This window comes from Megascapheus bottae, chromosome 15, assembly GCF_031878675.1.
Source record: "Megascapheus bottae isolate mThoBot1 chromosome 15, mThoBot2.hap1, whole genome shotgun sequence".
NCBI classification, from domain to species: Eukaryota; Metazoa; Chordata; class Mammalia; order Rodentia; family Geomyidae; genus Megascapheus; species Megascapheus bottae.
In genome coordinates this window covers 8,279,585-8,300,307 of record NC_143523.1, presented here as the reverse complement: position 1 = coordinate 8,300,307, position 20,723 = coordinate 8,279,585, and the positions used below count along the sequence as shown (strand labels likewise).

Sequence of the window (20,723 nt, the reverse complement as noted above, 5' to 3'; positions counted from 1 at the left end):
AACCTCAGACGGGGGCCACGTCTGTTAAGAACAGCGGGCTGGTGACTGGTTCCACGCCACGGGTGTGATGTCTCCGTGTTGTCTTCACGGGCGGGTTCGCGGCCCCGGCCTCTCTGCACAGGCTTGGTGTGTAATGGACAGCGCGGTCTGCTAGTCCCAGGTGAACACCCACAGTGCCGGGCCGCGGTCTCTCGTGTAGTCTACCCGCGGCAAGGACCCTGCTCCGCCATCACCCGCCCCGCGCCCCAGGAACGGGCGGTTGACACCTCTTCCCCCGTAAGTCTCCCCCGTCCCACTTCGGCTGAGCGCAGGCCGGGACCGCCCCGTGGATCGTGCACCCGCAGCGGTCCCCGATCCTCAGCGGCCCCCGGTCCGCAGCGCCCCGGTGCCCCCCCCGCCCCCCCGGCGGGAGGCAGGCGGACCCGGCCTGGGCGGAACTGCGGCGCGCGCGGAACGCAGGAGCTCGGGGCAGTGTTCGCCGCGGAGCCTGGGCACGGCGGAACTCCGGACCCGGCGGAACCCCCGGCCGGGGGATTTGGATCCGGCGGAACCTGAGGGCGGCGCGGCCGGGCCGCCCGGGCTGCTCCGAGCGCCGCGTCTCGCGCGCGGGGCCGCGGTGGCCGGGGAGCGCGCCGTCGGCGGGCCGCCATGTTTCCCTTCACCGTGAACTTCAAGGTGTCGGCGCGCACCCTGACGGGCGCCCTCAACGCCCACAACAAGGCGGCGGTGGACTGGTGAGGGCCGGGCCGCGGCGGCGGCCGGGGGTGTGCGGGCGGGCGAGGCCCGGCGGCGGCGGCCTGGCGGGCCCCGGGCCCGGAGCGCGGCGGGCCGGCCCCGGTCCCCGGTCCCCGGTCCCCGGCCGGCCCCGGTCCCCGGCCCCGCCCGCCCGCCGGCGCCCTCGCGGGACCTGTCCGCGGGCCCGGCCTCCCCGGCGTTCAGTCACCCGCCTGCCCCGTCGCCGGGCCCCGCCCTGCCCACCACGCCGCGCCGTCCTTAGCCCCACGACGAGCCGGGCGCCTCACCCAGAGCCACGCTCCGCGGCGGCATCTTGTCACACGAGCACTTCGTAAAGTGCTCCGTTCTGACAGTCGGATCGGAAAGACCGAGAGCAGTCGCGGTTACTTTGCTTGACTGTGAATACCGTGTTAGGAAAAGCAGTGTCGTGATGGGGAGCTGGAAGGGGAAAAAAGTGAAAATGTAATCAAAATACAAGGGCGCGCCTCCGGAGACCCCGAGACAGCAGGACCGCTTTGCCCAGCCTGGTCCGAACCAGGACAAGCTTAGCTGTGCCTCTTCACGAGGGTTATTAGTGTGGGTTGTCTGTATCCTGGGGCTCGAGCTCAGGGCCTAGGGCACTGTCCCCAAGCCTTTTTATACTCAAGGCTGGTGCTCTACCCCCTGAGCCACGTGTAGCTTTTTGGGTTGGTTGGTTGGAAATAAGGGTCTCGCAAAAGTTACTGCCTGGGATGGCTCTGAACCCCAATCCTCAAATCTCAGCCTTCTGAGAAGCTAGGATTTACTGGCATGAGCCACCGGCTCCCAGCAGGCCTTGGTGTTTAAATGACAGAAATCTGATTCAGAGTCATACATAGGAATTAGACTTATCCTCCCACGTGCGACTGGCAAGAGAGAAGTTGAGACTTGCTTTGTATTATAGTCATAATACTGCTGTTTCTCTAGGGGTTGGCAAGGATTAATTGCTTATGGATGTCATTCCCTTGTGGTGGTAATCGATTCCAATACTGCCCAAACTCTTCAGGTTTTAGAAAAACATAAAGCTGATGTTGTTAAGGTAAGTCAAATCTCACCTTGACCCCATAACACATTGTTTAATCTTAAGTTTAATAAATAATTAGGTTCTCATTAAGACATGGATATCAGTGTTGAGTTGTTTTTAAATATAATTTTTTGGGGTTGCTAGCATTTGTACGTATAATGACAGTGTTACTCAGAATGAGTTATAAAACCATCTACTAGACTACTCAAATCCGTTCATTAGGTTTTGAGCATTTAGTGCCCTGGGAGGCAATTTGTTATTTATCAAGTATTTAAAACCCTGGGGCAATTTATTATCTTGTGAAAAAGATCCTTAGGTAGGTAAGACTTGCTTAATGTAATGTGGGAAGAAAAAGGAGCTGTATGTCAGCAGTTGTGAGATTGAAGGAGTTGCAAAAGTCTTCCAGTTCAGGTGTTAGCAAATGGTAGTTATCCAAATGAAAAATCATGGGAGAACATTACAGAGAAAGGGAAGAACAGGCAGAGAAGTAAGTAGTGTGCATAAATATGGCCACAGGTGGAGCCATTCAGAGGATGGATGAAAGAGGAGCAAATTGTACTACATCAAAATTCTAAATATTGCTGGAGGTATGAAACATAATTTGTTTTAGAGAAAAATCATAGGTTTTATATGTATGCTGGTACTGGGGATTGAACTCGGGGATTGTACTCGGGATTAATTTGTCACTCAAGACTAGTGCTCTGCCACTTGAGCCACAGCTCTGCTTTTGGCTTTTGCTGGTTAATTGGAGATTCTTATCTCATAAACTTTTCTGCTCTGGCTGGTTTCTGACTGAAATCCTCAAATCCCAGCCTTCTGAGTGTCTTAAAATTATCAACCACTAGCATCCAGTTTACATGCTTGTGAGTTACAGCCAGAGATTTTTGTTTGCCTTTGGGTTTCCCCTGCTGAAGGTTTTTTATTGTTATTTTTTTATTCCAGTTTGTTTCCTTTTAATTAAAAAAATAAAATACATTAAAAATCTGCTTGGCAGTTCATCCTTGAAGATCCTTTACAGTTAGATTTTAGGAAAACAATTCCAAGGTTTTCTAGAGTTTCACAAAGTATTCTGAATAGTTCCCCTCTCTGCCTCTCTCTTTCTCTCTCCCTCCTCTTCTCTCTCTCTCTCTGGCTCTTCCCCCCCCCCTCTCTCTCTCTCTCTCTCTCTCTCTCTCTCTCTCTCTCTCTCTCTCTCTCTCTCTCTTCTCTCTCACTCTCTGTGCCTTCAGCTGTGGGGCTTGAACTCAGGGACTGGACACTGTCCCTGAGCTCATTTTGCTCAAGGCTAGCACTCTACCACTTTGAGCCACAGTGCCACTTCCAGTTTTCTGGTGGTTAATTGAAGATAAGAATCTCACAGGATTTTCTGCCTGCACTAGCTTCAAACCACAATCCTTAGATTTCAGTCTTCTGAATAGCAAGAATTATAGCTTCCAGCCCCTGGCTGGGTTTTTGTTCTTTAACCTGAACTTATCAGAACATTAAAACTGTGCATCATTTTTCACATTTTAAAGACAGGGACATTGTGATATTTTCAGAAATATTTTGAGTGTAACATTTTAAAATAATGGAAGTAAATGAATAGGAAGATTAAATAATTATTGTGTAGTGGAAATGACTGAAAAATGAACTATTATAATAATGAATTATTAAATAATAAAAGTGTCTTAAGTTCAAAATGAAAACCATTTCCTATCTAGTCATGCTAACTTTTTTTTCCCCGAATAGCAATGTATCATGAGTTTTGGTGGGTGTCTTGTGAAAGTGATGTTTTGTTTACCCCATGTGAAGATAAATCCGGTCTGATTTCTTTGTGGTGCCAGGTGAAATGGGCCAGGGAGAACTACCACCACAACCTTGGCTCGCCATACTGCCTGCGGTTGGCCTCTGCTGATATCAATGGGAAGATCATCGTTTGGGACGTGGCAGGGGGAATGGCTCTGTGTGAGATCCAGGAGCATACCAAGCCCATCCAGGGTGAGGAGCGTGTGCTGTGCACAGCGTGGGTGGATGTGCTCTGGAGTGCTTTGTGTTTTCTCATTCATTTGAGTGCGTCACTTCCAAGTTAGCTCCAAAAGGTCTTCAGCCTCTTCTGTTGATCTAAATCTCCCTTTTCCTTATCAATGCACAGTTCTACATACTTCAGACACCTCACACAACTTATTTTAATGTCAGCTTCAGTCTAGAATGATGAGAAATTAAGTGCCTCCAGTCTAAGCTGTCGCAGAGGTCCCCTTGGCTGATCTGCTGTTACAGAGTAGTCATCAGTGTTTTCCGTAATAGAGATGAGCAAAACATTGTTCTCATTTTCATGTACACTGCTTGCACTTCTTTTCTTTATAGTCCTTACCTGAAATCAATACAAGATTATTTAGACACAAGTCTGTTAGATTCATTTTGTGTATGTGTGCTGGTACTGGGGCTTGAACTTGGTACTGGGTCTCAAGTTCTCATTTGGCTTTTTCTGGTCAAGGCTGGTTCTCTGCCAGACCTCTACTTCCAGCTTTTGCTGATTAACTGGAGATAAGAATATCACAGAGTATCACTGTGCTGGCTTTGAACTGTGATATTTAGGTCCCAGCTTCCTGAGTAGTTAGGATTATAGACAGGAACTATCAACACCCAGTGAGATTCATTTTTAAGTGAGTAAATTTCTAAATGTGGATTTAAAAACTTTATGAAGTACTTATTGCTTACTAAGCTATCTCTTCATTCTATTTACTGCTTTTGAAAAATCATGAAAAACTGTCGTCTTATGGTTACTGCACAGAAACATTAGAGCTATGTAACATCTTGATTAGGGCTGAGGGCATCTTATATAATGATTTTAAAGTAATGCTTCAAATTATTTTTTTATTTCCTCTAAACTAATATTTCGTGTTACTTGAGCTCTTAACCAAATACTCGATTTCTTATAAAGTTAGACAAGTATGCATGTATTTCACATTTGAGAAAGGATGTTAAGATTTTAAGAATTATACTTTAAAAAAACTAAAACCCAAGTGAGTAGAAGTGAACACGTTCTGATTTTGCCTTTCTTTTTCTGGTCTTGGAAGATATTCAGTGGTTGTGGAATCAAGATGCTTCTCGAGACTTGCTGCTGGCTATCCACCCACCAAATTACATTGTGCTCTGGAATGCAGATACCGGCACCAAGCTGTGGAAGAAGAGCTATGCAGATAACATTCTTTCTTTTTCTTTTGATCCTTTCGATCCCTCACACTTAACTTGTGAGTTAAATTAATTAAAGGAGGCACTAATAACCTAACTAACGGTATATGCGTACAACACACAGTCAGTGGACACGTGCAGTGTTCCAGTGTCTGGACTGAATGGGGAAGCACGCCTCCCTGTGTGCAGTGAACCTCTGTACTGCCAGTACAAGGTTCTGAGGAGACAGCTGTTGTGCAATAGATTTGGTCAAAAATAGTATTCTTTTTTGGCTTGAGAAGATTCCCATACCTGGGACCGTGCTCTGTGGGAGGCGGATTTTGACAAAATCAAGGGCAGGATCACATAACAATTTAAACACAACCGACAACCACGTGGAACTGACTGAAAACTTGTATCAGTTGAACTTCACAATATGTACACAGATTTTAAAGGTTTTGTTTTTGAAATGTCTTTATTTATTTTTCTTTGATTATGCCTGATCAAAACTGTATAATAAAATCCTTGGAGAAGGTGGGCTTACTGTATTTTCAGGTCCCAATGCACACACTAAATGTTCACCTTGTATCGTTTGCAAATATGGTAAGAATTTGCCAGGAAGCCATGCCTTTGCTCTGCTGAATTTGTGAATACCATTGGACTAACTAGGGACAGAGAGCGATTGAGATGTTCTAATTCAGACTTAAAGATTCATTTTAGTTTATGGTCCTATTAAGTTAATATTTGTATTGAATGCATTAAACTGATACATATAAAGAACAGTAAGCCCAAGGGACAATTTTCTTACAAGATGGTGTTTGATGTTGTATTGATACTTTCCAGTATTTGACGTTTTTATTGATTAAATGATCTTAAAATGAGAAATACTTTAGGCAGATATGTATGAGACTTTATATTTAGAAAACATATTCTTTATTCAGTTAGCCAAAAGATTTTTTTGAGCTCTGTGTACTGTACCAAGACAAAGTTACCTGCATAGAGTAGCATTCTAGTGAGAGGCAGTCAGGTCATGAGCTGTGACGATAATGAATTCTTAAATTCTAGGTTATGAGGAGGTGTTAAAGAAAGTAACTAGGAAGAGGACTGAGGAGAAGTGGAAACTGAGAGTGGCTGAATTGCATTAAAACAGTCCAAGTACCTTCCTTTTGGTAGTGGTCATAAGGCTGACGAAGATAAGGGACTTAGTGATGGTCAGGGTTGTTTTCCCTGAGTTGGAATGACTGGTGCTTATGTCTCCATCCACACTTATTGAGAGGTGCGGTAGAGGAAGGAGAAAGAGATGGAATGGGAAGCGTGATTACAGCGCTGTCTGTAGGGTGGCATGTTCCGGCCTTTGTGTGTACGTGTACACTCGTTCACCAGCTTGCCGACATATAAAGTGGTGCTGTGGGAGCTCAGTGGAAGGCTGGCTCAGCACAGGCAAGAAAGGAAGGCACCTCAGACAAGGGAAGGAGGAGTTCTGGAAACCCAGGAGCAGGCAAGGATTTAGGCTAACTTAGTTATGTTAGCTCTGCCTCACTGTGATTTTGCTGGTGAGAACTATGTTTTGAAGGGCCACCTGTCCTAACATTTATTTAACATGGACTGTGCTAGAGTTGTCAGAGCTTGAATGTCTCCTTGATCTTTGTGCCAAGGGCAGCTTCCCTAACTGCCAGGAATGAGTTTCTCCTACACAACCCCACTATGATTATTTCTGTGTGAAAAAAAGGCGTAATTACAAAACATGATGCTAAAATATTTTTATGCTCTGAGCATAAAATAGCCTTAGTTGGCAAGATGTTTTTTTCTCCCTGGTTATGGGGCTTGAACTCTGGGCCTGAACTTGAACTCTTCAGCTCAAGCCTTGAGCTCTACCACTTCTGGTTTTCTGGTGGTTAATTGGAGATAAGGTCTTGTGTATTTTTGTGCCCTGTCTGGCTTTGAACCATGATCCTCAGATCTCAGTCTCCCAAGTAGCTAGGATTATGGGTGTGAACCACTGGTACCTGTCTAGGAATTTTTTTTTTTTAATGTGAGGGAAAATATTCTCTAACTTATCTCAAGGTTTATTCTAATGTTAGAGAGGTAAAAGGAAATACATTTAGCTCATAATAATCTAATAAACTTAGCATTGTCAACTCAGATTTTTGAATCTAGCTAATTGTGATATGCAGAGACTCATATATGGGTTTTTTCCTCCTGTGTGACTCATATTCTGAAAAGTGTTTGAAGTTGAAGTTATGGGAAGAAAAGGTTTTTAATGAGAGTTTTTCATGAAATGTGTCTGAAGGACAAGCACTAGTTACTTTTTAGTCTTTTGGAATATAAGACATTATTTAGGATGCTCAGCCTGAGGCCTCTGAATTTTAATGGGCCCTGTTTCTCTTCAACTTGGAGAATGCTTCCAGAGTGTTACAACTGTATAACATTGCCAGTTCTATATCATTAAAATTATTATTATCTTGCTCTCAGATTATATTAGAATAAAAACTTGAGCTAAACTGATTACATTCTAATTAGAGCTTTGCTTCTTTTAACAGTACTTACCAGCGAGGGCATTGTGTTCATTTCTGATTTCTCTCCGTCCAAGCCTCCCTCAGGCCCTGGGAAAAAAGTGTACATCTCCAGTCCCCACTCTAGCCCTGCTCATAACAAGCTGGCTGCAGCTACAGGAGCTAAGAAGGCTCTTAATAAAGTCAAAATTCTAATCACTCAGGAGAAGCCCAGGTAAGTTAAGTTACAAGTGTAAGATGATATCATTCATCAGGAACTGTACTACATTTGATTTTTCCCCCTGCATGTCACCTATTCTCATTCCTAATTTAAAACTTACTATAGGAAAAAAAAATATTTTTGTCACTTCCTTTGAGGAGAGACCCAGCATTGGTTGGCCTCTTTGCTTCAATTAGCTGAGCTAATCCCTCTACTGATTTTGTAGATTAAAATTTTTACCTCTTGATTTTTACTTCTGTATGTGATTAAGCTGGATGTCAGTGGCTTAGTCCTAGTTATTTAGGAGGCTGTGTTTTAAAGCCAGCTCAAGTAGACTCTTATCTACAATAAACTACCAAAAGAAAAACCAAAAAACAAAGCTGGAAGTGGAGATGTGGCTCAAGTGGTAGAGCACTAGCCTTGAGCACAAAAGCTCAGGTTCAGTGCTTAGGCCCTGAGTTCAAGCCCTAGGATCGCCAAAAATAAAATGATAGGAGATTATTTTAGTTATGGAGCTTTGAATACTTGAAAATTTGGAAGCAAAAGTTCATTATTCATTTCAGTGAGTTTTCCAGGCTTAAATCTTGTACATTGTCATTAGATGGGAGAATAGATATGCCTTTCTCATCTAGGTGGAGATGTCTCTTGTGCTGGTGGAGAGCCAGGCTCCAGGGAACTTGTTGATCAGGTTACATTCCCAAGATGAGAAATAGAGTTCAGAAAATGACATGGGATTGTTAGGAATATTAACAGACATGTGGGATTGTTACAAATATTAACAGATACGATGTGTGTAAAGTGCTGCATGAAATGGTTGAGACCTCATAGAAATTCACTTTGAGAATGTGAACTGTTGATTGTTTAAGAAAATTGAATCAACTAAAATATTAAGTAACAAACTGGGAAGTAGATCTTTTTCCTAGAACTGTGATCTCATATTTTTTTTAATTGGTGGACTTTTTCTGGCATTTATTTATTTATTATTTGCCAGTCCTGGGGCTTGAACTCAGGGCCTGAGCACTGTCCTTGGACACTTTTTGCTCAAGGCTAGCACTCGGCCACTTGAACCACAGTACCACTTCCACCTTTTTCTGTATATGTGATTCCCTGGAATCGAATCCAGGGCTCCGTGCATGCTAGGCAAGCATACTACCAGTAGGCCATGCTCCCGGCACTGGCATTCATTTTTTAAATATCTTGACGTGCTAGGACTATTCTGTGTTGACTTTGTAGGTAATTACCAGAAAAATGCATGGTAAAGATATAAATCGCCCTACAGGTACTTTCAGACTTTGTGAAGAAATATCATTTTTATAAATTAAGGCACAGTCTACTTGGTAAGTAAAACTTACCAGATTTATCTCCCACCCTGTACCAAGATGATATATGATATTCCTTTATGGAATTCCTGAATATTTTTGTGGGTTTTAACCTGTCTGTTTTTTTGTCATGCAAATTGTGTGTATCTTGAGCCTTTATCCCTTAAGTACTCATCCCTTAAAATACACTATTTATTCCTTTAAATACAACTGATATGAGTGCTTTCATGTCCATTTGTTCATGTTTTCTTACTTTGGTCCTATTTACATTTTATAGATTAGGACAGGAGAGTCTCATATTGTTTGAAAATGTTACTTAGGCTCTCCCACCTAACAAATGGCATCAGGATTTTAATGCAAAACAAATCTCTTTCTAATCTTCTAAATTAACTTTATTTTAAAATTGAAAACATTTTGATATTATGTAAACATTTGTTTAAAATAGTAAAAATAAAATGCTCAGTGTCAGCAGCTCACACTGTAAATATTAGCAATTGAGGAGGCAGAGTTTGGGAAATTGTGGTTCAAGGCCAGCCTCAGACCTCTGTCTCACAGCCAGTAGCTGAATGTGATGGTATGTGTCTGCTGTCCCAGCCACAAGGACATATAAATAGGAGGTTATCATGGTTCAAAACAGCCCACGCAAAAAGCAAGACTCTTATCCTAAAAAGGACTTGAGCAAAAAGAGTAGGCGGTTTAACTCTAGTAGAGTTCCTGCCTAGCAAGCATACCCTAATTTTTGCAAAATTAAACTGTCACAATTTGGATTCTGGCAGTTAGTAGGGATCTGAGTTTCAGATTGTAACCCATGTTGGTCATTTCAGGAAATTGAAGTACATTCTTGCTGGCAGTTTTATGTTGAAGTACAAATTTTAACCTTTCACCAACTCATTTTATATGACTACAGTTCCCATACTGGTTCTGAATCAGTTCTTTTCTTGATACTTCTTGCAGCGCTGAATTTGTAACTCTGAATGACTGCCTCCAGTTGGCCTATCTGCCCTCCAAAAGGAATCACATGCTGCTGCTCTATCCTCGAGAGATTTTAATCCTTGACCTGGAGGTGAATCAGACAGTGGGTGTCATTGCAATAGAACGAACAGGAGTTGCCTTTCTGCAGGTATCCACAGCTTATCAGTTATTTTCCTAAAGCTATTAGAGATGCTATTTAGAAAGACCATAATCTCACAAACTTATTAGTTCCACCTTTTCTATTTATTAAATAATTAATAGTGTTATTTTGCATTCCTTACTTCTGTATTTCTGGTTGGTTTGATTTACCTAGAAATTCTTCTGACAACTGAATTGTGTAGATGAAGACTTTTGTCAGGATTACAAATTTTAATGTATATTTAATTTTAAGGTTTGGGGGTAATATATAAAGTTGCTTCTTTTCCTATATTCTCTTGAGTAAAAGTTTTGAATTTTATAGCATATACTATATTTAAAATTTTTTTAATTTGTATACATTTTTTAAAATTTTACTTTATTGTAGAGGTGACATACAGAGAGGTTACAGTTCTATAAGGTACTGAATACATGTCTTTTTGAACATTGTTACCCCTCCCTCATTTTCTCCTGATCCACGCCCTACTCCCCATCTCCCCAGGTTGTAAAGTTCATGTCCAACCGTGTCTAAAGTTCTGCCCAACAGTGTCCAGAGGGTATCACTATTGCATTAGTTCACCCTTTGACCAGATAAACTTTTGCATGACAGAAGGTACCCAGATCAAAACCAGTGACAACAGGGAATGAACTAAAGGAAAAACAAACGAAACAACAAAAAAAGACAGTACACTAAAAATAAAAACAAGACTCTTGTTTCCATGTTTTGGAGTTCATTTCAATTAGCATCATTTCATATGGTCTTACATACATAGCTATTGAGCTACTATGATCCTCTGGTAGGACTATCTTAGACATATTCTGATCATTATAAATGAGGGCACCCATGGAGCCTTTGTTTCTTTGGGTTTGACGTAATAAGATTTTTTTTTCCCAAATCTTTCCATTTCCTTACAAATGGGGCGATGTCATTCTGATGGAAACATGGAATTTCATTGCATATATATATATATGTATATGTACCATATTTTCTTGATCCATGTATTTACTGAAGGTCATCTGGGTTGATTCTGTAACTTAGCTGCGGTGAACATAGTTGTACTGGTAGCTTTATTTAGCGTAGCCTTGTTTGTGGTAGCATATACTTTACTGTTTTCTTAAAAGATAATGTGTCATCTGTTTAAAGGTAATACCCTGCTTTCAGCGTGATGGTTTATTTTGCTTACATGAAAATGGCTGCATAACCTTGCGTGTTCGAAGATCTTATAATAGTACTTTCACCACTTCAAATGATGAAGCAGGTGCGTTTTGAGCTCACAGTAACTATCTATTTTTTCATAATGGTTTTATAAAGCTTTATGTGACAAATGTCATCCAAGTGTTAATGCTTATCCTTGCCTTGAGAAAATGTTACAATATAGTTATATCATGGGGCATAAAAATACAAACCAAAGATTAATTTCTAGCGACCATAACAGTGTACGTCCTCTATATTACAGATGTTTCTTGTAATTCCTTTTTGACTGTCATGGGGCTTGAACTCTGGGCTTAGGCACTGTCCCTGAGCTCTTCAGCTCAAAGCTACCACCCTACCCCTTGAGCCATAGCACCACTTCCAGTTTTCTGGTGGTTAATTGGAGATAAGAGTCTCAGACTTTAGTGACTGGGCTAGCTTTGAATTGCAATCCTCAGATCTCAGCCTCCTGAGTAGCTAGGATTGCAAGAGTGAGCCACCATTCCTGACTTGTGACTCCTTCTTAAGTTTAAACCTGTGTGCCTTTACTTTTGACACACAATGGCTCAGTTATCAGAGTTTTCATTGTAAAATGGCAAAGTTAGATCTTAGAAAATTAGAAAGTCACTTGTTACATGTGCCTTTTGAGGAACTGAAATAAAGTTTTTGTGGGGCCAAGAGTTTGGCCAGGAGTGCGCACAAAGACCTGGGTTCAATTCCTCAGTACCACATATATAGATGAAAAAAGCCAGAAATGATGCTGTGGCTTAAGTGGTAGAGCTCTAGCCTTGAGAAAACCCAAGGGCAGTGCTCAGACCCTGAGATCAAGCCCAGGACTGGTAAAAAAAAAAAAAAAAAAAAAAAAAAAAAAAAAAAAAAAAAAAAAACTAGGTGAGTGTGCTGTTCACATCTTTTATAGAGTACAGATGTTTTTAAACTTTGTAGACCACTGCAATTATAAATATGATAGTATATTACTCATTATTTAATAAGATGTCACTGGTGACTCTTCTATGATCAGTTTCTTTATTTAGAAAACAAGGTGCCTTGATCATACTGTTCTTGCAGAAGTTAAGCCTGAATACATTCATTAAGTGAATTTTTTTTTGTCAGTTCTGGGGCTTGAACTCATGGCCTGGGTACTTTTCTGAGTTCTTTTGCTCAAGACTAGCTCTCTACCACTTTGAGCTACTGTGCCACTTCTGAATGAATTATTTTTCTCTTCTGAAGTCAGAAGTTGTTGTAAAAGGCAAAACTCTTCATCTGCTTGCTCTAGTGATGGAACCATGTCTTCTCAGTAGAGTTTTAGGAAGTTGACACAAATGCTGGTGATTTTGACCTGGTTGTTTCTGACGTTGATAGAAGACAATTCTGTGTTAAGATCCAGATCCTGTTCAGGAGCTTACCTATGATTTACGAAGCCAGTGTGATGCCATCCGAGTGACAAAAACAGTCCGTCCCTTCAGCATGGTGTGCTGTCCTGTCAATGAGAATGCGGCCGCCCTCATTGTGAGTGATGGCAGGGTCATGATATGGGAGCTCAAGTCCACTGTGTGTACCCGAAGCTCACGGCACAGGTAAGTGAATCCATGGGCTCAGATTTTCCTTGTTGCTTTCTGTTTCCTTCCTTTAAAAACCTAGCATGCATAAAGCCCTGGGTTCAATTCCTCTCTACCACATACACAGAAAAAGCCGGAAGTGGTTCTGTGGCTTAAGTAGTAGAGCACTAGCCTTGAGCACAGAGAGGCTTAGGGACAGTGCCTAGGCCCTGAGTTCAAGCCCCAGGACTGGGAAAAAAAAAATACTACCAGAACCCTATAACAATTGGCTAGGCCATGTTTCTATGAAATATTTGAAATATTTTAAACCATTATGCAGTTGTGGCATTAGATAAAACTGACCTGTGGATAAGCATACTAAACACTACTAGTAGAATGTCTCACCTTTGAGTGGCTTACGTGTAACTGTGTGAAACCATGTGGTCATTATGTCGTTGCAGCAGTTCTGGCGTGTCACCTTTGTACTCACCTGTGTCCTTCTGTGGAATTCCTGCAGGAGTGTTACAGAACAAGCTCCCAGACCTGTCTCTGGATAACATGATTGGTGAGCTTGGCCCTTTCCTTCTAACTTGCACCTTACACATTCCTTTTGAATGGCAACAGGATTTTAAAGTCAAAGGTCATACTTGGAGAAAACTACCATCTAGGATCATTTTGACTTAAATAAATGAGACGATTATGAACTATTTAACTAGAAGTGGCTGAAATGGCACTACAGTGGTTAGACCTAGCAAGTGTTCTTTCTTAGGAAATTCTAATCTAAATGAAAGTTGTGCCTGGGCACCTGGATTCTGGATGTAGAGATTTCAGCCCTGGCTTGGTTGCCCCAACCTCCCTGAGACCTGCGTGCTCACTCGCTGTGGCTTGAAATTCAATTTATGCTTTTGTTCTTTCTGCTGGTCCTTATTCAAAATTCAAGTCAGATTTTATGTTCTGTGTTCTTCCAAGCCTGATTTAAACGCTCTTGTTTTGTGGGCCTTAATAGCTATCAGCTGTACTGTAATTGTGGTTCTATTTCTATTTCCTTCAGTAAATTACAAGCTACAATGGTGGGACAATGTTTGAGTCAATTTTGTATTGCAGGGGCTCAGGCCTCATAGATAATGCAGTTAATATTTGTTGAATGGTAAAGTAACAGAGCAATTTTTTAATTTTTTTTAAAAATTTTTGTCAGTCCTGCGGCTTGAACTCAGCCTGGGCACTGTCCTTGAGATTTCTCAAGGCTCTGCTCTGAGCCACAGCATTATTTCCAGCTTTTTCTGTGTATGAAGTACCAAGGAATTGAACCCAGAGCTTCAGGCATGGTAGACAAGCACTCTACCGTTAGGCCACACTCGTGTCCCCCAAACAGTCTTTTCTAAAAAAAATATTTTTTCCTTTCGGTACTTAGGAATTAAACGCAGTACCTCTTTCTTGTTAGGGAAGCTCTTACGTCATTAACAGAAAAGTACAATGATTTGTCCCAGCCCAGACAGCAGTAGGTGGAAAAGCCAACCTGTGAACCAGAACTGGTTCTGGAGACAGTTCTTACCATGGCCACTGGTCCTGCCTGCTCCACCGTCATCTAGGGCAAGATGCTCACATCTCCAGGCCTCAGTTTCCTCATGATTCCTGTCAGCAGTGTGATCCTTTGACCAAGCCAGGGCCAACTTTTGTATCCAAAGTTTTGTGTTCACCTCAGACATGAATTCATGAGAGGAAGCTTAGATATACTTAGGAGTTTTGCAGAATCTTACTGGTAATGCAATTTTCTGAGTTAATTGACCTTGTCTGTTTGTAATAAAATATTAAAGTGAAAAATGAAAAGAACTAACCAGTAATATGAAGCCTGTAGGAGACTGTTTAGGTAGCTAAGTGATATAAATTATAGTATTTAAAACACAAAAAGGTACAGATTATATAGCAGCTCTTGACTAGGTAGTAGATTTAAGTGTTAAATGAATAAAGCTTTTGTCACTTGAAAACATTTTAATTAAAACTTTTAATTTGAATTTCATTGTGTACTTAGTGATAATTGAAGGCAATTCAGTTAAACACAGAGACTGATTTGTATCTATTGGCTATGGCTTCTCCGGTTAGAGCCTAATCCATTCTGTGGTGTGAATTGTCTCTTATAGAAAACACTTGGAAACAGTGCAGTTCCTGGGAGTGTCCCCCAAACTAACTGATGGTGTCAGGAGTACCACTTCCTTACTATCCCTTTTCTGTTACCAAAATAAGCAGAGAGATTGCTGTCAATTTTATGATCAACCCTAAGAGATCATCTAAGTGGATTAAGTTGTTAGCTAATTTTTCTATATAAGGACATCAATACATTGTTAATTAATAAATTGTTAATAACATCTAGTAACATTAAATATGGCTTCAAAGGATTGTAGTCATAGTCTTATTCCCATGGAGTAGTTTTCCTTTTCCCTTTCACAGGCTGTGCATGTACATAAGTGTGTGGTCACTTACATATCTTTCACTTTTGGCAAGTTCATCCCAATATTGAACAGTGATTTACAGGGAGGAAGCTTTGTGCCTTTGCTAATGGACAGAATTGAGCTCATTGTACTCTTTACTCCTACTCTTGCTTTGTTAGAGTAGTTTGTATGAGTCACTTTTTAGTTGTAGACGACTTATAACCAGTATTTATATACAAAAATAATATTGTATAAGACTTTAAAATAGCAATTTCTAGAATATATTATTGGTTAATGCATTTATATATTGTGTTACATAGAAAATAATAATAAACCTTAAATCTTGTATCACATTGAGGTTTCTTACTAGATACTCTTAAGTGGGTTCTCTGGACATGTTCTTTTGTGATTACTCATTCCATGCCCCTCACAGAAGACCCAGGCTGAGAGTGGCCCTGGGAGCGGAGAGGAGGGGAGGGGAGGGGATAGGGGATGCTGCAAGCCTGCAGCTCAGGTTGGTGTCCTCATACCAGGAAGTTTGGGTGAAATAATTATTTAGAAGACACAGGCCCCTGAATCCTGGGGAGCAGTCATCTGGAGTAACCTTATCCTTTGGGGTGTTCATGCTGCTGCATGTGCAGGGCTACAGCCACTGCCGTGATACATCACACCACAACTTTTAGACCCGATGAGCATGTCCACGTAGAGCTGCTTTCAGTTTCTAAGGTCAGCATGCCCTGATAACTAATGTGTTGTATATTTGATGGCAAATTAGGGCAAAGTGCAATTGCGGGGGAAGACCATCCCAAAGGCTCCATTCTGCAGGAGGTGCACCTCAAATTCCTGCTCACAGGACTGCTCTCAGGACTGCCCTTCCCTCAGTTCGCCATCCGCATGTGCCCTCCGCTGACCACAAAAAACATCAAGATTTATCAGCCCCTGCTGGCTGTGGGTACGTATTGACCTGCTCTTTAAAACTCATTGTGTAAAATGCTAACCCTTTTATCCCTGGGATACATCAACTGGCTGAGTGAACTTGTATGGATATTAGAACTGTTTTCTTTGTTGTTGTTCCCAATGTCACAGTGCAACACAGGCATTTGAGACTGGTCAACTTAGTCTGAGATACTGGCAGTAGGTGTCCTGTCGGAATAGTCCTGGGTGATGCTGACTCCAGACTACTTGGCTTTTCTTCCCAGTCTTTTTTTTTTTTTTTTTTTTGCCAGTCCTGGGCCTGGGCTCAGGGCCTGAGCACTGTCCCTGGATTTTCTCAAGGCTAGGGCTCTACCACTTGAACCACAGCACCACTTCTTTTTGCTATGTATGTGGTACCGAGGAATCGAACCCGAGTCTTTGTGCATGCTAGGCAAGCACTCTACCACTAGGCCAAACTCCCGGGCTCCCAGTCTTTCTATGCATGGAATTTTATTCATTAATAATATAGTCAGTGTGAGCAGTTTAAAAATAATCATGTTCTGAATTTTCTAATTGTGTATTGACATGGTTTAAATAGATAGTGATCCCTGTAACAGATTTGCTTTTTGGTTCAAAATTGCCTATATTTTTATGTTACAGATAGAAAAATTGGTCTATGTTCATAGTAATAACCAAACCTAATTTCCTATAAAGGAAACTCCAAAATGTATTTAAGTGTAGGCAAAGTTAAAACATATTTCTCTATTTTTTTTCAATTGTTTATTTATTTTCTCTTAAGATGCTTTTCTCTTAAGATGCTTTTGGTGAACTTATGGCTTTCTCTTCTAGTCTACAGACATGACTTAAGATTGCTTTTTCCCTTTCCTGAATGAAAACCTGACATGTTCACTTATATTTCATGTTTTATTAGGATAAATTCATTGTATAAAGGAGTTTCATTGTAATACTTATGACACGTATGCATATACTTTGGCCAGATTCACCCTGCTCATATCATTCCTGCCTAATTTCTTTCTTCTCACTTTGAATGGTTTCTGTTGGGTTTCTTTTTGTTGTTGTTCCTTTGTTTTTGATGTTTTTTTTCTGATGGGTTTTATTATGCTATTTCATTCATGTATAATATACTTCTACAATATTCATAACTATCCTCTTCCATTGGTCTTTCTCTTTTTCAACCTCATTTTACATTCATGACATTTTTTTAAAAGTCTATATTTCACATATGAGCAAACCACATGAGATTTGTCTTTTTGAGCTTGATTTATCTCCAGTTCTATCCATTTTTCTTGCAAATGACATAATTTCATTCTTCTTTAGGGCTGAATAATACTCTATTGTATATAAGTACAACATTTTCTTTATCTGATAGTTGACTATTGAGTAACTTGGCTGGCTCCATATCTTGGCTATTGTAAATAGTATTCATGGATGTGTACGTATTGTATGTTGTTTAACATTCCTTTAGATATAGCCCCCCGCCCCCAAGTGTTACAGCAGAGTTATATGGGAGTTTTATTTTTAATATCTTGAGGAATCTCCATACAGAGATTTTTTTTTTAGGAATTTGCATCACAGCTAAACTAATGTACATTTTCAAAACAGTGTAGAAAGGTTTCCCCCCACATCCTCATTAGCATTGTGTTCTCATGATGGCCCTGCTGACTGTTTTGATTGGGATGAGGAAGAGTAATGACCACAAACTATTCATGACTGTGATAACAAACATTAATTAACCAGTCAGGATTGGTAACCAAGTGTTACCAAGTGCCGAATGTTACGCTAAGTGTTTTACCTGGATTTTTCTCATTTAATCTGTAGCAGATAGATTTTCTGTTACCCCTCTTTTATAGAAGGAACACTGATAGATTTAGTACTAAGTAGTACTAATCATACAGAGCCAGGTCATGAACCTAGGCCTCTTCAACTGCAGAAGTCAATTTAACTTCCATACTTTACTGTCTTGCCATGACTTACTTAGTGAGACAAAACAAAAATATTTTTTAACCAATTGGTAAGTAAAAACAGAAGATTGTGGTCTGTGAAAGTAAATGTAATCGGTGATATTGGGTTGCCTGGCTGTAATAAAAGGGACCAGCTGTGATGCATATTCTGAATCTCCACTGTAGAAAAGCTCAGGAAAATTATGCATTCAGATTTCAGAGTCTTGCATAAAAAAGAAAATCTATCTAGTTACAGCAATTTGGGCCCTTTTTGTTCAGGAGAACCACAGAGTAGTTTGGGTTTCTTTCATGAGAGATAAATGTAAAATGATTCACTCCTGAGAAAAGACTTATTGGAAGGAACTGGTGCTCCCATTAATCCATCCCCTGTGCTTATCATTTGGTAGGTACGAGCAATGGCTCTGTCCTGGTGTACCACCTCACGAGTGGCCTCCTGCACAAGGAGCTGAGTGTCCACTCCTGTGATGTCAGGTGAGTGTGTCATTGGACGCTGACGTCCACGACATAATGTAATATCCGCTCAGCATCTGAAGCACTGGCTGTCACTTGAAAATTGTCAATAAGAAAACAGATATTCGGCTAATGCCATGTTAATTAAGGATAGTTCAGAGAGCTTGTTTTTGAAGTTCATGAACAGTGAACATTTTGTAGTTGTTTTATTTATTTTTCCTAAGGTCTAGTCTATTTCTCACTGGAAATCATGGTGTTGACTTTCTCAGGTGTAGTTTATTTTTCAGTTTGATGAAGACCTATCCATGAGACTGCTCATGACAAATTGGAATAGTTATTTTAATGATTAATTGTCTTTATTTCTTTGTTAAAATGTGTCTGAATACTGAAATCTTTAATAACTGGTTTATTAGTCAAATGTTAGTGTTAAGTAAAATTTGCTGACTGAATCAGGCAGGTGAGCATCTCATTGCCTGTGCTGTGATAGCAGCTATGGTTATGGAATACAGAGACTATTCATGCAGTGCTAGAGGAATACTGAACACTCAGGGGATAGGCTGCACACACAGGAAAGCATTGGGATTGATCAAACGCAGATGCTCCATTTTCATGAGTTTCATGAGTTTCCTTTTAATTGCCATTTTGAAGATAGTTCATTTTATATTCAGAGCTGCCACCCAAGAGAATTCTAAAATCCTGTTATCTTTATGCTTCAATTAATGCAGTTTTAGTGTTTCAATTAAAAGCTATTATAAAGTCTTCACAGATGTGTTATAAAAACTTCAGAACTGATTAGCAATAAACTCAGTGCATTCTAGGTTTTATTTGCTAATTGTGACTACCCTTTGGAAAGTTCTTTTCCTTACACATGAATCTTGTGCATCCATGCAGTTACAGTGGTATAACTGCAGACAAGTTGCATGGGCAGGCTCCCTTAAAACTGTACAGGAAATTTTTTTATTTTTACTATTATTTTTGTTGATTGCGGAAACTGAGCAGTTTTATTCAGGGAAGTCCTCTACTGCTTTGAGTCACAGTGCCGCTTCCAGGTTTTTGAGTAGTTAATTGAAGGTAAGAGTCTCACAGGAACTCTATTGCCCAGGCTGGCTCTGAACTAGGATCCTCAGATCTGAACCTTCAGAATAGCTAGGATTATAAGCGTGAGCCACCAACCCCAGCAAAACTGTACAGTTTTAACCAGGAATGTTGTGCATACATCTGCTAAGAATCTTCTGTTTCCCTGTAGACAGAGCTTTTGAGGCTTCTAATATACTGGAAGATATCTAGAAGTAAGAAAGTAGAGTGGACCTGTTCATTTTCTTAGATCATTAGTTTGTTTTGGTCCAGTATGCTGAATTGAAAATAGTAGAACTTAATACTGTTTTATTTGTTGTTTTTTTTAATTGATTAACTTTTAGTAGTTGTACAAAGGAGGTATCATGTAATTAAGTAGTTTATAAATACAATGTGTATTGATATGTGTTACTCCCTTCAGCATTCTTACCCCCCATTCAAACCACCCTTAATATTGTTTTAAATTTTAGAAATTATTAATAGTAGTTTATGTTGGTATTAGAACACAAGAATTGTGTTCCATAAGAATTGTGTTCCTTAAGAACCGACAAAAAATGTTTTATGGACTTTCCTGCCCAGCCTTACTTCAAACCTTGGTCATCAGATTTCAGCCTCCTGAACAGCTAGGATTATAGTCATGAGCCCCTGGTCCCCAGCTGCCAGTCTACTTTAAGGTCCAGTTTGAGTTTATTTTCTTCAGCAGGAATTAGATAGATGAGTAGGGTGCTGCTGCAATCTGTTAAGCAGTGTGCTTATAGAACTGGATGGTGTTATGTCCTGTAGGTCTAGAATACATGCGAATACATGAGGCACTAAAGAAACATAAGGAGTGCTACGTTTTTCTTGGACATGATTCATTTAACCCAACAAACTTTCCTGAAGTACTTGTCACATGCCTGGAGAAATAAACCATTCCTTCTTGCTGTAGAGAGGCTACTGCCTAGAGATGTAGCTAAGTGAAGAATGTTTGCCTAGCATTTGTGAAGCTCTGTTCTTCATCCCTCACACCACAGACAACAGTACCGTGCAGAACATCCACACTGGTGGCTTAACAGTGTATTTAAAAAGAATGAAGAGTGGA

At 40.7% G+C, this 20,723-nt stretch overlaps 1 protein-coding gene across 3 annotated transcripts in view; it reads left to right on the top strand.

The window, feature by feature from the left end:
• The first annotated feature begins 542 nt into the window (after window positions 1-542).
• The window catches only part of Wdr11 (WD repeat domain 11), a 44,703-nt gene continuing 24,522 nt past the window's right edge, over window positions 543-20,723 (top strand). Inside the window, exons 1-11 of one of the 3 annotated variants that reach the window (XM_090345732.1) lie at window positions 543-734; window positions 1,681-1,792; window positions 3,601-3,754; window positions 4,834-5,007; window positions 7,468-7,654; window positions 9,913-10,078; window positions 11,210-11,324; window positions 12,639-12,834; window positions 13,260-13,360; window positions 15,997-16,173; window positions 18,505-18,589. In XM_090345732.1, coding sequence (XP_090201858.1) covers window positions 649-734; window positions 1,681-1,792; window positions 3,601-3,754; window positions 4,834-5,007; window positions 7,468-7,654; window positions 9,913-10,078; window positions 11,210-11,324; window positions 12,639-12,834; window positions 13,260-13,360; window positions 15,997-16,173; window positions 18,505-18,589 — 1,553 coding nt within the window. In that variant the 5' untranslated portion in view covers window positions 543-648. Of the gene's footprint in view, window positions 735-1,065; window positions 1,198-1,680; window positions 1,793-3,600; window positions 3,755-4,833; window positions 5,008-7,467; window positions 7,655-9,912; window positions 10,079-11,209; window positions 11,325-12,638; window positions 12,835-13,256; window positions 13,361-15,996; window positions 16,174-18,504; window positions 18,590-20,723 lie in introns of those variants that run through there. The other 2 variants (XM_090345731.1, XM_090345734.1) reach the window with 2 other exon arrangements.